At 43.4% G+C, this 16,962-nt stretch overlaps 1 protein-coding gene across 1 annotated transcript in view; it reads left to right on the top strand.

Annotated features, from left to right (window-relative positions):
- Window positions 1–8,676, top strand: part of LOC124709101 (myrosinase 1-like) — a 134,015-nt gene extending 125,339 nt beyond the window's left edge. Inside the window, exon 10 of the mRNA XM_047240750.1 lies at window positions 8,526–8,676. Coding sequence (XP_047096706.1) covers window positions 8,526–8,676 — 151 coding nt within the window. The remainder of the gene's footprint in view (window positions 1–8,525) is intronic.
- The last annotated feature ends 8,286 nt before the right edge of the window (window positions 8,677–16,962 follow it).

Here is a 16,962-nt window from a genome sequence, read left to right as displayed (position 1 = left end):
ACATGGTTGACACACTCATTTGGATTTTGAGTCCGGCCATGAAGACATTTCTTTAGTAGACTAATATCTGCGAGGTCCCGGAATATTGGTTTCATTTCATCCATTATGGCAGGTGGCAGGTGATGAGGGTGATTGTATTGTTTCTTAGTTACCTTGCCTCTGTTGTACTTGCGCCAACTATCGTCTCCTTTTGGACATAGCCCATGTTGGGGATTCTCATTGTTTGAAGCTGTATGAAAAAACACAGCCCAGACTGCTCTTCTCATTAATTCTGCATCTGCTGTATTCTGTCTTATTGCTAGACCATAGCACTTCTGAATATGATCTATTGTAGCATCTGTCAGTCTATTTTTCCCATCTAAAGTTTCGCCATCGCTCAATTTCTTGCCTTTCATGCTAGCCTTGAGCCGTCGAAGTCTTGATCCCACCCTTTTCTGAACATGGCCAACACACTCCAGTTTGGATTTTTTCACATCGTTACCATAGGGTATCAGTTCCTCGATTTCTTTGAAAGCCTTTGAGTCACCATCCCCAAGATAATTTATGTATCTAACGTTGTACCATTTTACTGAGCGTTGATAAATACTTCTTACACCAGCAACTTCCATACCACCACTTGACCCATAGTAATTTGCCATGCACTCCACTTCATGTTTATTTTTCATTTTCTCCTTGCAACTGCAATGCTTGGAAAGTATTGCCACATCAACTACCTTACCAGCGTCCACACTTGTAGCTGTTACTACACCATTCAGAGATGTGTGGCCTCTCTTCTGCCAGCTTCCATCAAAAGCTATGGACAAGTCTCTGCTATTATTATTTTCAACAACTGCTTCCTCAACAGCATCTTTCATGTTTTCCTGTGCCACATCTTCTACAGCAGAGCCTGTTGCAATTGTGTGTTTGTTAAATTTTGAAGGTGGAGGAGGGAGGTTCATCACACCACACAACATGGCAGCTGCAGCCCTGCCCTTTCCTGTACACCGTAATCCATAAACCAGTCTAATGTTTACATCGTATAGTTTACCTGTATCTGCAGTAACATGTGAGGAATTGAAGAAAGTAACACTGTGTTTGCAATAACTGCACATCAACTCTAATTCACAAGCAAGTCCCACATGTAAGTTTGTTTTCAATGAAACACCACATTTTCCACATTGTTTGCAGCACACATTGTTCTCCAAAACGTCTGATAATAAACAGACGTTAATTACCTCATATTTTGTAGTCCCAGCATTTAGTTTCTTGTATTCTTCTTCTATTCCAGCTAGTTTTCTTCTTGAAGCACTTTCCGGTGTAGTAGCAGCAGCATCACTCAATGTATCACTACCAGTGTTGAGGTTAGTCGCTACTGGGACACCAGATACTGATGAAGATGAATCAGACGAATTTTTAGTACACTTTACTTTCTTGCGCTAATGTACACGCTTTCTAAATACCTTCAGACTAGGTTTTGGCATGTTGAAGGAAAGAAAACTCAATGACTTCTCCTCATACGACTTTCACAACAATGACATGGATGTACTTACAAAGGAAACAATACAAATGGTGCAGAATCTATTGTCAACTGTCTAGCAGTATAGCCAACAGAAAAGCTAACTCTCTTGTGCTCAATTATATCTCTGGCAAGGCTGTTACATCAGGTATATTTCGCGTCTCATATACAAGGTGCGGAACATCGAGTGTCGAAATTATTTAAAAAAATTATTTAAAATAGTTCTATTCACGTAATCCAAAAATTTTATACATGGTATTAAACGGGAGAGTCTCAATTTTTAGAAAATGCATTTACCCAAAAATCGATTTTTTCATCGAAAAACTCATTCCGTATACCCTTAAGTTGATTGACTTGATTGATGAAAGGAGGAAGTACAAAAATGTTCCGGAAAACTCAGGAATACAGAGACACAAGTCGCTCAGGAATGAAATAAATAGGAAATCCAGGGAAGCTAAGACGAAATGGCTGCAGGAAAAATGTGAAGACATCGAAAAAGAAATGATTGTCGGAAGGACAGACTCAGCGTACAGGAGAGTCGGTGACATTAAAAGCAAGGGCGGTAACATTAAAAGTGTAACGGGAATTCCACTGTTAAATGCAGAGGAGAGAGCGGATAGGAGGAAAGAATACATTGAAAGAACATATGAGGAGGAAGATTTGTCTGATGTGATAGGAGAAGAAACAGAAGTCTATTTAGAAGAGGTAGCTTTGGAGGACTTAAGGTCAAATAAAGCAGAAGGGATGGATAACATTCCATGAGAATTACTAAAATAATTTGGGGAAGTGGCAACAAAACGACTATTCACGTTGGTGTGTAGAATATATGAGTGTGGCGGCATACCATCTGACTTTCGGAAAAGCATCATCCACACAATTCCGAAGACGGCAAGAGCTGACAAGTGCGAAAATTATCGCACAATCAGCTTGACAGGTCATGCATACAAGTTGCTTACAAGAGGAATATACAGAAGAATGGAGAAGAAAATTGAAGATGCGGTAGATAATGATCAGCTTGGCTTTAGGAGAAGTAAAGGCACGAGAGAGGCAATTCTGACGTTACGGCTAATAATGGAAGCAAGGCTAAAGAAAAATCAAGACACTTTCATAGGATTTGTCGACCTGGAAAAAGCGTTCGACAATATAAAATGGTGCAAGCTGTTCGAGATTCTGAAAAAAGTAGGGGTAAGCTATAGGGAGAGACGGGTCATTACAATATGTACAACAACCAAAAGGGAATAATAAGAGTGGACGATCAAGATCGAAGTGCTCGTATTAAGAAGGGTGTAAGACAAGGCTGTAGCCTTTCGCCCCTACTCTTCAATCTGTACATCGAGGAAGCAATGATGGAAATAAAAGAAAGGTTCAGGAGTGGAATTAAAATACAAGGTGAAAGGATATCAATGATTCGCTGATGACATTGCTTTCCTGAGTGAAAGTGAAGAAGAATTACATGATCTGCTAAGCGGAATGAACAGTCTAATGAGTACACAGTATGGACTGAAAGTCAATCGAAGAAAGACGAAGGTAATGAGAAGTAGTAGAAATGAGAACAGCGAGAAACTTAACATCAGGATTGATGTTAAGGAATTCAGCTACCTGGGCAGTAAAATAACCAATGACGGACGGAGCAAGGAGAACATTAAAAGGAGACTAGCTGTGGAAAAAAGACATTTCTGGCCAAGAGAAGTCTACTAATATCAAATATCGGCCTTAATTTGAGGAAGAAATTTCTGAGAATGTACGTCTGAAGTACAGCATTGTATGGTAGTGAAACGTGGACTGTGGGAAAACCGGAACAGAAGAGAATCGAAGCATTTGAGATGTGGTGCTAGAGTCGACTGTTGAAATTAGGTGGACTGATAAGGTAAGGAATGAGGAGGTTGTACGCAGAATCGGAGTGGAAAACACTGATAAGGAGAAGGGACACGATGATAGAATATATGTTAAGACATTGGGAAATGACTTCCATGGCTCCACAGGTAGCTCTAGAGGGCAAAAAATGTAGAGGAAGACAGAGATTGGAATACGTCCAGAACATATTTGAGGACGTGGGTTGCAAGGAGAGGATTCCGTGGCGAGCCGCATCGAAGCAATCAGCAGACTGACGACCAAAAAAAGAATATGGTCCATAAATGTCTGAAAGTGAAAGAATACGGTCAACAATAGACAAGCTACGCATATTGTCAGTTCGCGTATAGTAAATTTCCTTGAAACGGGAAAGCTTCTGTGCAAGAATCAACATGGTTTCAAAAAGTAACTCTAATGCAAAACTCAGTTTGCCCTTTTCTCATCTGATGTACTGCGAAATTTGGGTGAAGGGCCGCTGACAGATTCCATATTCCCACCTTTACGAGAAGCATCTGAAACGGTGTACCACTACAGACTGTTAACGGAGATGCGGGCGTATAGATTAAGTTCCCAGGTATGGGAGAGGCTCGATCACTTCTTAAGTTATCTTCAGTACGAGAACCTAGCTCGTTATACTCGACGGAGAGTGTTCATAAGAGACGAGTATACACTCAGGAGTGCCCCAGGAAAGTGTGATGGGACAGCTGTTGTTTTCTGTATACGAAGGTAAGTGGTTCGGCGGAAAGGGCAACCACCAGTTTGCGTCTGTTTTGCTGTTGTTGCTGGGGTGTACTGGAAGGTGCTGTCATTGAGTGACTGTAAGATGATGCAAAATTTCTGGTTTGTGTGATGAGTGACAGCTAGCTCTAAATAAGGAGAAATGTAAGTTAGTGCGATGAGTAGGAAAAACCTCATGTAGTAGGAAAAACAAACTCATAATGGTCGAGGACAGCATTAGCTGTGTGCTGCTTGACACAGACGCTTCGATAAAATATCAAGGTGTAACGTTGCAAAGCAATATGAAGTGGAATGCGCATGTTAGGGCTATAGCAGGAAAGGTGAACGGTCGACTCCGGTTAATACAGGGTGGTCTACAGATAGTGACCGGGCCAAATGTCTCACGAAATAAGCGTCAAACGAAAAAACTACAAAGAACGAAACTCGTCTAGCTTGAAGGGGGAAACCAGATGGCGCTATGGTTGGCCCGCTAGATGGCGCTGCCATAAACAGGAACCACCATTTTTATTACATACTTGTGTAGTACGTAAAAAAATATGAATGTTTTAGTTGGATCACTTTTTTCGCTTTGTGATAGATGGCACTGTAATAGTCACAAACGTATAAGTACGTGGTATCACGTAACATTCCGCCAGTGCGGACGGTATTTGCTTCGTGATACATTACCCGTGTTAAAATGGACCGTTTACCAATTGCGGAAAAGGTCGATATCGTCTTGATCTATGGCTATTGTGATCAAAATGCGCGACAGGCGTGTGCTATGTATGCTGCTCGGTATCCTGAACGACATCATTCAAGTGTCCGGACCGTTCGCCGGATAGTTACGTTATTTAAGGAAACAGGAAGAACTCAGCCACATGTGAAACGTCAACCACGACCTGCAACAAATGATGATGCCCAGGTAAGTGTTTAAGCTTCTGCCGCGGCTATCCGCACACCAGTAGCAGACAAATTGCGCGAGAATCTGGAATCTCGAAAACGTCGGTGTTGAGAATGCTACATCAACATCGACTGCACCCGCATCATATTTCTATGCACTAGGAATTGCATGGCGACGACTTTGAACGTCGTGTACAGTTCTGCCACTGGACACAAGAGAAATTACGAGACGGTGACATTTTTTGCACGCGTTCTATTTAGCGACGAAGCGTCATTCACCAACAGCGGTAACGTAAACCGGCATAACATGCACTATTGGGCAACGGAAAATCCACGATGGCTGCGACAAGTGGAACATCAGCGACCTTGGCGGGTTAATGTATGCTGCGGCATTGTGGGAGGAAGGATAATTGGCCCCCATTTATCGATGGCAATCGAAATTGTGCGATGTATGCTGATTTCCTACGTAATGTTCTACCGACGTTACAACAAGATGTTTAATTGCATGACAGAATGGCGATATACTTCCAACATGATGGATGTCCGGTACATATCTCGCGTGCGGTTGAAGCGGTATTGAATAGTATATTTCATGACAGGTGAATTGGTCGTCGAAGCACCATACCATGGCCCGCACGTTCACCGGACCTGACTTCCCGAGATATCTTTCTGTGGGGAAAGTTGAAAGATATTTGCTTTCGTGATCCACCGACAACACCTGTCAACATGCGTCAGCGCATTGTCAATGCAAGTGCGAACATTATGGAAGGCGAACTACTCGCTGTTGAGAGGAATGTCGTTACACGTATTGCCAAATGTATTGAGGTTGACGGACATCATTTTGAGCATATATTGCATTAATATGGTATTTACAGGTAATCACGTTGTAACAGCATGTGTTCTCAGAAATGATAAGTTCACAAAGGTACATGTGTCACATTGGAACAAGCGAAATAAAATGTTCAAACGTACCTACGTTCTGTATTTTAATTTAGAAAACCTACCTGTTACCAACTCTACGTCTAAAATTGTGAGCCATATGATTGTGACTATTAGAGCGCCATCTGTCACAAAGCGAAAAAAGTGATCCAACTAAAACATTCATATTTCTTTAGGTACTACACGAATATGTAATAAAAAATGGGGGTTCCTATTTAAGAAAATGCAGTTGATATCCGTTTGACCTATGGCACCGCCATCTAGCGGGCCAACCATAGCGCCATCTGGTTTCCCCTTTCAAGCTAGACAAGTTTCGTTCTTTGTAGTTTTTTCGTTTGACGCTTATTTAGTGAGATATTTGGCTCGGTCACGATGAATGGACCACCCTGTAGAGAGAATTTCAGGACCGTGTGGTTCAGTGGTAAAGGACTCCGCTTATAGAACACTAGTACGACCCATATTTGAGTACCGCTCCAGTGTTTGGGATCCGCAACAGCTTCGATTAAAGGAATACCTCGAAGCAATTCAGATATGGGCTGCTACATTTGTTACCGGTAGGTTCGATCACCATCCAGGTGTTATAGAGATGCTTCGGATGCTCAAATGGGAATCCCTGGAAGGAAGACAACAGTCTTTTCGTGAGGCACTAATCAGGAAATTTAGAGAACTGACATATGAGGTCGACTGCAGAAGGCTTCTGTTGCCGCCAACATACATTTCGCATAAGGAACACGCAGATAAGACGAAAGAAATTAGGGCTCCTACGGATGCATACAGACAATTTTTTTCCTCGTTCTGTGTGCGAGTGGAAGACCTGATGGGAAATGTAGTGGGACGTGCTACTCTCTGTCGTGCACAGTACTGCAGCTTGCGGAGTATGTATGTAGATGTAGACGTCAATGTTCAGAAGTCACAAAGAAATTAAAAGAGGTTTCGAGCTTTGGAAATCGATCACTTGAGAAGTGCATATAGAATTTCCCCACTTGACCGCGTAAGAAATGCAGAAGTAAGAAAAATGACACATATCGTTTACAGTATTACGGATAGAATAGAAGGACAGCTAGGACGGTTAGGGTACGTTAAAAGAATGGAAGAAGACTGACTGCTAAAAAGAGAGCACATTCACGGCAATCTTTTTGAAGGAGAAGAAGAGAAGGATCACGGGAAAGGTGCCGAAGGGATATCAAAGAAGCGACGGAGCGAAGAGAAACAGAAGAGGGTGAGGAAAAATGGCTCGATATGAGCGTTTGGCGACAGAAATGTGGGAAGCGGTGACAGCTGTCGGACATCCACAACAACAAGAATTTCGTCTTGCAGCTGCGAATTATACTGAGAACTTCAATACTCTTCAGCAGTCCCAACAGTTGACACTGTTTGGCATCCAACGAGTAAATGTAACACTTTCAAAGAGAGCACGTTCTTCTTCTTGTACTACTACTTCTTCTTCTTCTTTTTGTGAGGTAGCAGGCGCATTGCTGGCAGACTTATTATTTTTTTGCCAACAACAAATTTTTCTAGTTCTGTCACGTTTTAATACCAATATTTAATTTGAATGGGCTCCTTTCGTTGACATGCTGCCATTATCATGAGTGTCCGTCTGTTCATTATATATTATCCTGTCTTTACGTCTGTCATGAGTGCCATGCTTTTGTTGTTGAAAGGGCTTCCAGTGACATTAGGTGGCTGAGATACCGCCCAGAAGTTTACTGTGACCTATAATACAACCTTCTGTAACTTTCTATCTCTTAACTGAAACGAAGTAAACATCCAAAAATACAAAATGATGCACTGAACCTCACATTAATTTCTGGGTAGAAACGTCGACACAATTACCTCACTAAAACACTCATAAAAACATTGTTAAAAATTTAAGGAAAGCACGTTGTTCTCGTGGCAAATTTAAGACAAAATAAATTATGTCAATTAATACAAACTGCTGTAACCAGTCACATTTATTAAACTATATTTTAGATTACAGGTCTGGGAAGACTGTAATACGTCCACCGTTAGGTGGATTTATTACCTACAGCAATTTGTAGCTTCGGCTTGTAACGGTTGCGGTCACTGTTGACCTAAAGTACTCGAATTTAAATTTAACTGACGAACCTGTCTACTAATATGATAACTTGGCTTGAGGTTCCAACTGACAATGAACACGTTTGGTAAAAAGACCAGAAGATGACAGCAAAGCCTGTCGAAACTGGTTGTCGAAAATAAAGAAGTATTTATGACATCTTGACCATAGAAAGTTTTTTGTCAAGTAAAACAAGTCACTCCATCTCATTTCTAAACATGAGAAAATTCAATTAAAGAAAATAATTTATAATTAGTCAATGTGCACCTGATGATGGCACTATGATGTAGAAACACGGCGTGTCAGACTTAAAAAAAAAAGAAAGGTGGCTAAAGCACAAAAGTACGTTGCTTCGAAAATTTGTAAAACAGTCACAGACCTTATCCCGGTTGATATAGCGTTAACAAATTTACAACTTCTTCGACACGGCAATGATATTTTGTGTTTGTTGGTTTCATTTATCATCAGACAATTGTTATTGCTATTTAATAGGACCGTGAACTGTCCAGGCTTTCTCCAGTGGCTGCTTATGGTTTACTGTTTCCACAGGATCAAGTTCGGCCTGTACTCCGTGGACTACGATGGTCCAGAGCGCCCCAGAACTGCGAAGGCGTCAGTGCCGGTGATGGCGCAGATCTACAAGGAGAAGGCGGTCCCTCTGGAGGACTTCGAGAACGCCGACACGACGCCACCCTCGTAACCTGTCATTCACATGTCACCAACTGTGAATAAATGCCTAATGAAGAATGCATCGTCAAAACTCAGGGCTTATACCGTTCCCATTATCTTCGCAGTACGCGGCGTACTACCCCCTATTACAGGAATCTGCTAAGCCTCGGGCTGATACTGTGTCACCGAAAAATTGGAAGAGGTGCAATTATGGATGTTACGCGTGCAGCCGTCGCCGTCACCTTACACTTCCTGACCTGCTACGCGTCGGCGGAAGGTGAAGGCGGTCGCGTCTCGTGTTACTTGTCAGCAAAGCCACCGCGTATCCGCAGCATCCAGTAAGTTGCCTAGTAAGCTACACGCTGTTCGTCTAATCGACTCGCCCATCTGTGGAAAATGTAAGCAAACACACAGAGTGACACGTTGCACAGCAAAACAAGTATGGCGGTGACTTCGGGAGAAACTTGCTATCATATCGTGGCAAGAGCGGCGATTCAGCGCATTCATATACAACAGGTGCTACGGCCGGACGCAAAGCGATTTATAATCCATGTGGTTATTTGGCTACCTGGTGAATTTTTCTAGTATGTAATGAGCCTGGAAAAACTAGAGATCTTTGAATTCCAACGCAGAATCGCAACACTACATAACGAACAGCGAAAGGAACGAAACTGTCAACATACATTTGCTAATTTTGCAGTATTATGGTAATCTTGTACTTAGCATTGGGACCATTTATCTCCTTTTTGTCGAGGTATTTTCAAGAACTATAACATTCAGCCATAAACAAAGAGTGAAAAAACATTTATATACACGCGTTAGGGGTATAAGTGCAGATATTTTGGTGACTGAGGGCAGTGTGCGAACGACACTGCATCAGTATTTACTTCATCTACAGGCTAATAATTATAGCTATTGGTAGTTCTACGTTTTTACATACATTTAGTACCTCCAAATACGTGTGCCAAGTGTAAGTCATTATTGCTTATCTTCGCCTTGGCAGCTGGTCTGGTGATGAAGTGTGGAGAAGTGGGCGGGAAACGGTCAGTCTGTACTGACAGGCGTAGTCCACTCTGTGGTGCAGGTAGGACTGTGGAGAAATCATCAAGCAGTGAGTAATGTGACATGATTGTGGGAAGACTGTTACATACAGAGAAAACAAATAACACACTGAAGTGGGTACATATTAAGATAATAATGATCACAATATCTGCACTCATATCCTGTATTAGCCCACTGTGACTGTGAGATGAAATAACATTTACTTTCTGAGGGGACAGGCTTCAACTCCAGATACGTAATATCTTCATCTTCATCGTTGACTGAACTTCATTACGTTTTAATTGTGTTGTACCTCCTTGATAACAATAGAGACATTCAGATCGGTCAAGAAATTATCTCTTTTTCTTCTGTCTTTCTTAACATGTGATTTTGTGTGACCGATTATAGTTTATTTACAAATTTTACTGTCAAGATGACTTGATTTGGTGTTCCGTTAAGAAGCAGATATACAAATAAGGGAGACAGAGAATCTGCTTCAATGACAATATTCCAGCAACGGCTTTGCAAAAATGACGGTGAAATCAGTTAAGTGGAAGATCACACAAACATAACATGTTGAAAGATCTCGTTAAATAATAAAAATATGACTGACGTATTCTGCCTTGAACAACAAGAGCTGTGCTGAAGTATTTGAATCGTAATAGAAAATTGAACTGAATAAAAATCTCTCGGTGTACATGCCGTGTCAGTTCAGGATAAAACTCCAAGCCTTCGACCACTACCTCCATGGTCGTCGTCAGGGCTAAAACTGACTGTCGTGATCTATTTTTTTTTTTTTTCTTGATTGTGGTTTCATGCCCCTGCCCCATATGGGCAGGGGAGGGCTGTCAGCAGCACAATCCGCCGCTCTTCAGCCAAGTGACATGACAACTAAAACAAGAATAAAATAATACATACATACGGAGGTAAAAAAAGGGGAACATAAAACAGAGTAAGGGGAGAAAATGGAGGTAAAAATACACTGACATGTAGAAGTTCATTGGGGACAGTTAAAAAAAAGTCACCAGAAAGTTAAAAAACACAGCTGGCGATTCTTAAAACACAGAGAAGACACTGGATGTGCATGCACAGGTTAAAAGTTGGCCACAGTATTAAAAACACTCCGAAACAACACACTTAAAACCCACTTGGAGCACACACGACGAAGAATAAAACTATCAGGCGGGACCTGCCGAGGGAAAGGTCAGAGAGGATGGAAAAGGAGGGAAGAGCATGGGGCAGCTGGGGAAGCGGCGGGATGAAGAGAGGAGGGGCAACCGTGGGTTCACGAAGAGGCAGGAGACACATGGGGCGGGAGAGGAAAAGGGAAGACAGGGCAGGAGGGAGCGCAGAGACACTGAAAGAAGGCACAAGAGATGGAGGGGGAGTAGGAGGGGAAATCCGCTCATAAGGAGGGAGGGGGAGGAGAGGGAGCCCTGAGGAGGAGGCAGGAAGAGGGGGTTAGAGTTGGTGGGAAGGGTAGATGTCAGGGCGAAGCTCATCATCCGGGAGTGGTAGACGGTGGAAGTTGTGTTGGGAAAGGAGATGGAGGGTGTGGAGATGGAGAGAGGGAGGGACACAACGGTAAAGGCGCGGCAACTGGTTGGGAGTGGAGAGGAAGGGAGACACCAGGGGGTGAGGGGGATCAAGGCGGCGGACAATATATAGTGTGTGGATGTGTTCAACGAAAAAGAGAAGGTGGGGGAAGGGGATGAGGTCATAGAGGATGCGCGTGGGGGACGGAAGGCGGATGCGGAAGGCGAGGCGGAGTGCATGGCGTTCGAGGATTTGGAGGGCTTTATAGAACTGGGGAGGGGCGGAAATCCAAGCGATGCTGGCATAACAAAGGATGGGGCGGATCATGGATTTGTAGGTGTGAAGGATGGTGGAAGGATGCAGACCCCACGTCCGGCCGGACAGGAGTTTCAGGAGGCAGAGGCGGTCATGAGCTTTGTTTTGGACGGTAAGGAGATGGGGAGTCCAGGTGAGGTGGCGGTCGAGTGTGAGGCCAAGGTATTAGAGGGTAGGAGTGAGGTGGATAGGACGGCTGTAAATGGTGCGGTAGAAATCTTGGAGGCGGAAGGAGCGGGTGGTGCAGCCTATGATGATCGCCTGGGTCTTGGAGGGATTAACACAGAGGAACCACTGATTGCACCAAGCAGTGAATTGGTCAAGGTGGGTTTGGAGGGTACGTTGGGACCGTTGAAGGGTAGGATAAAGGGCTAGGAAGGCGGTGTCATCAGCGAACTGGAGAAGATGAACAGGAGGGGGAGGTTTGGGTATATCAGCAGTGTACAGGAGATAGAGGAGAGGGGAAAGGACAGAACCTTGGGGCACGCCGGCAGAGGGGTAGAAAGTACGGGAGTTGGAATTGTGGATAGTCACATAGGAGGGACGATGGGAGAGGAAGGAAGCAACGAGACGGACGAAGTTGATGGGGAGAGCATAGGTCTGGAGTTTGAAAAGGAGCCCGGGATGCCAGACACGGTCATAGGCGTTCTGGAGATCAAGGGAAACAAAGATAGCAGAGCGACGGGAGTTAAGTTGGAGGGAAAGAAGATGGGTAAGGTTAAGGAGCTGGTCGTCAGCAGAGAAGGAAGGCCGGAAGCCACATTGGGTAAGAGGAAGGAGGCGGTGCTGGTTAAGGTGGCGGTGGATACGGCGAGAGAGGATGGCCTCAAAGACCTTACTGAACACGGAGGTGAGGCAGATGGGACGATAGGAAGAGGTAGCAGAGGTGGGTTTGTTAGGCTTAGAGAACAGCAGGACACGGGAAGTCTTCCACAGGTCAGGGTAAAATCCAGTGGAGAGGAGGACATTGTACAGCGTAGCAAGGACAGACAGGAAGGATGGAGGGGATTCCTTGAGGTGACGGTAGGTGACGCCATCATGACCAGGGGCGGTGTTTCGTTTGGAGTGGAGGACGAGGGTGATGTCGTGCATGGTGATGGGAGTGTTGATGTTGGAGGGGGGTAGCCAATCCAAGTACTGGAAGCTAGGAGCGAGCGGGGGGACAGAGGTGTCAGTGTGGTCAAGGACAGTGGGGAAGAGGGAGTAATCAAAATGGGGATCGTCAGGAATGGAGAAGACCTCGGACAGGTGGGAAGCAAAATGGTTAGCCTTACTGAGGTTGTCAGGAAAGGGTCGATCGTCATGGAGGATGGGGTAATGCGGGGTGGGATGGCTACCAGTAAGGCGATGGAAGGCTGACCAGTACTTGGAGGAGTTGACAGGGAGGGTGGAGTTGAGGCGTGTGCATGTCTGACGCCAGTCCCGGCGTTTCTTTGCTGTAAGGAGGTTCCGGATATGTCGCTGTAATTGCCGGTGGCGGGTGAGAGTATCCCGGTCACGAGTGCGGAGGAAAAAGCGGTAGAGCCTGCGGGATTCACGCAGAAGAAGGATGGCCTGTGGAGGAAGCGTAGGGCGGTGAGGGTGGATGAGTTTGGTAGGGACATGAGCCTCCACAGCGTCAGTGATGGTCTTCTGAAGGAAGGAAGAGGCATGGGTGATGTCATCAGGGTGGTGGAAAGTGAGGGGGTGGCTTTCGACCTGTAAGGCAATGGATTCCCGGTTGGCATCCCAATTGGCACGGTGGTAGTCATGGACAGATTTTGGAGGGGCAGGTGGGCGGGTGTCGTGATCTAGCGAGGCTCCCACTTTTATATGCAAAGGACGGCTTCTGATTGGCTGGAATACGTCATAGCAACAGCGATATGGCGCGTAGTGAAGTGGTGCCCTCTACTTCCATAGATTTAGTTTCTATCCCGCGTTGGTTGCAGCGCCATCCCTTGAATCAAGAGGTAAAGTGCGGGAAGTTTTTCTTTATCCAGTGCACTCTTCCAAGCACTCTTAGCAAAGTGCATAGCCGTTGTCTCTGTTAAAGTTATTATCGCTGAGTCTAATTTCGACTGCTTCCCGGATCACAGAGTCCCAGTAATTCGATGCGTGGGCTATTACTCTGGTTTCTTCAAATAAGATCTTATGCTTGTTAAGCAGGCTATGTTCAGCCACTGCTGATTGTTCCAAATACCTGTATTCCAGGTGGCGCTGGTGCTCGATACAGCGGTCATGAAATACGTCGCGAAAGACTTCGTAGCCAGAAAATTGAACTGTTGTAATTAAAAGGCAAGCCTTTAGCACTGGTAAATTGAATAATCCAACTGCAAGAATTATGAGCAGTATAAACTGCCTGAATAATGAACTTTAACATAAAGCCTGCGATAATTAGTTTTGCAAAACTGATCCCAGATCCCAGAACTAAAACTGATACACAACACAGAAAAAATCTGTCTCTCAGTGACATGAGTTGGCCCTGACTAAATACAAAAAATATCAAAATATTTAGTCCTTACCTTTATTCTGCAAAAATCTGGATAACGCGTTGCAGTACTGCTCTGTCTTGCACTCCGCTACACTAAAGCTGCAAATTACTACATCTACACAATGACACTCGTGAGATGCAATGAGTCCTCTATTAGTTGCAAATCGAGGTATTTTCAGAACACACTTGGTTCCTTTCCTACTTTTGAAAAAACCATGATCAATTAAAAAATTGTAAGAGGAAGGTATGTAAAAAATGGCGCTGCAATAATAAAAGTGTGACTTAAAAAAAATTACCTTATAATTCCTCTTCACGTAAATAAAAGATTCCATTACACCTCTCAAATCATTTACCATTACATAATCATCTTAATTAAACACTTCGATAAATTGAGACTTTACATTTGAAACATAGCATTACAATTGTTTCCTCACTTTAGCACAGCTAACCACTATCTGCTACTGCGCCAGCGCGCACACCAAAGATGATAACCTAAGTGTGCTATATAGCTTACAACATCGCTGCTCGCTCACATGTAACTGCTCGAGTGCAAAGATATGACATTATTGTGCAATCGATTGATACTCAAATGACACCTGTCAATGCAAATGCTGCAGTGAATTATTTTTATTGATCTATAATGAGAAGGATATTTAAGCTGCACACGAGTTTGTAGTACGTGTGGCTAAGGGCATTGCATCATACTTCATTCCACTCAGTAAATGGAAGAAAAGGTTCGAATCCTGGTGGTGGATGAAATTTTCACTGCCCATATTTGGCCATAAAAGGAAGGAGAGATAGCAGAGTAAGATTCCTAATCGCGTCTTTGTGTGAAATTCCTCCATTAAATCTCAAACCTCTCCACAGTGTCTCAAGTAGTGAGGGCATATGAAACTGTTGATGGTGATCCGTCAGTCGCATGGGTACGTTAAGCTCGATGTGCTATTCAAGAGGAGCATACTATGTGCCAGCACTGGCTTTCAACCTCTCCCTTCTACCATCATCATGCAACACAAACACAACAATACACTATGCCCACATCCATTGCACTCACCAACACTCCACAACTAGACATATGACACATCTCTGACATATCCATAAGGAAACGGGACAATATGCACGGAGGAAGAACACCATCTCTGCAAGACGACTGGAACCATCCTCTGGTATATCCCAGGCAAACACGCCATACGACATTTTCAATTTGACCAGTTAAGCCAGCCGAAGGAGATAGTACAAAGAGTTGAAAAATGCAATAGAAGCTGATAAAGGCCTGTATCATTAGGGTCGATATGCAGCAGGATTTTGGAACATATATTGTGTTCTAACATTATGCGTTACCTCGAAGACAACGGTCTATTGACATACACTAAACAGGTATTTAGAAAACATTGTTCTTGTGAAACACAACTAGCTCATTACTAACACGAAGTGTTTAGTAGTATTGACAAGGATTTTCAAATTGATTCCTTGTTTCTAGATATCCAGAAAGCTTTTGACATTATACCTCACAAGCGACTTGTAATCAAATTGTGTGCTCACGGATTATCGTCTCATTTATGCTACTGGATTCATAATTTCCTGTCATAGAGGTCGCAGATCGTAGTAACTGACGGAAAGTCATAGGCTAAAACTGAAGTGATTTCTGGTGTTCCCCAGCGTAATACTACAGGCCGTCTGCCATTCCTTATCTTTATAAACGATTTAGGAGACAATTTGAGCAGGCGTCTTAGGTTGTTTGCAAATGATGCTGTCGAATTTCGTCTCGCAAAGTCATCAGAAGATCAAAACCAATTGCAAAACTATTTAGAAAAGATATCTATATGGTGCGGAAATTGGCAGTTGACCCTAAATAATGAAAAGTGTGGTCATCCACACGAATGCTAAAAGGAATCCATTGAACTTTGGTTACACATCAAATCAGTCATATTTGAAGGCCGTAAATTTAATTAAATACCTAGGAATTACAATTACGAACGACTTAAATTGGAACTATCACATACAAAATGTTTTGGGGAACGCGAACCAAAGACTGAGTTTTATTGGCAGAACACTGAGAGGATGTAACAGATTTACTAAAGAGACAGCCTATGCTACGCTTGTGCCGTCCTCTTTTGGAGTACTGCTGCGCGGTACGGGATCTATACCACACAGGATTAACGAAGTACGTCGAGAAAGTTCAGTGAAGACCAACACGATTTGTATTATAGAGAAACAAAGGAGAGTGTGTCACGGACATGGTACAGGATTTGAGGTAGACATCATTAAAACAAAGGCGTTTTTCGTTGCGGTACGATATTCTCACGAAATTTCAGTCACCAACTCTCTCCCCCGAATGCGAAAATATTTTGTTGATGCTACCTACATGATAGTAAAATAAGGGAATTCAGAGGTCTCACGAAAAGATACAGGTGTTCGTTCTTTCCGCGCACTGTTCGAGACTGGAATAATAGAGAATTAATATGACGGTTATTCCATGAATCCTCCGCCAGAGTATCCATGTAGATGGGGATGTATATGTAAATATAATATGTAAATCCTTATTCAGTGGACATGAGTAATCTTCCGCGAGAGTAAAGTCCTTACAGTTCCCCTCTTTGGCTTTTCAGTTACAGCACCCTGCGTACACCGTCGCAGTGACAGTCGTCTTTCAACTACCGATAAGATGGTCACTGAAAAGCGAGCCCAAGTCACTTGCTTAATATTGCGTGACATGTATTGGTTTACGCCGTTCATACCACTCACTCCAAGTCCGGCGCATAATACTTGTATTTATACATATTTTTACGACTTTTCTCAACTACGACACTAAATTCAGCGGGTATTGCTGCAGAAAGGCTTTGTAAATTCTCCTATAATTTGCACATAAGGTATGGAGTGCGTATGGCGAATATGGCTTCACCTTGTAACACAATTCTTTATCTGCTACGCACATGGCACTGAATTTTCTCGTGA

Source organism: Schistocerca piceifrons, chromosome 7 (genome assembly GCF_021461385.2).
Source record: "Schistocerca piceifrons isolate TAMUIC-IGC-003096 chromosome 7, iqSchPice1.1, whole genome shotgun sequence".
In the NCBI taxonomy this organism is placed as follows: domain Eukaryota; kingdom Metazoa; phylum Arthropoda; class Insecta; order Orthoptera; family Acrididae; genus Schistocerca; species Schistocerca piceifrons.
The sequence above is the reverse complement of the archived record's forward strand: the minus strand, read 5'-3'. Positions and strand labels throughout refer to the sequence as shown.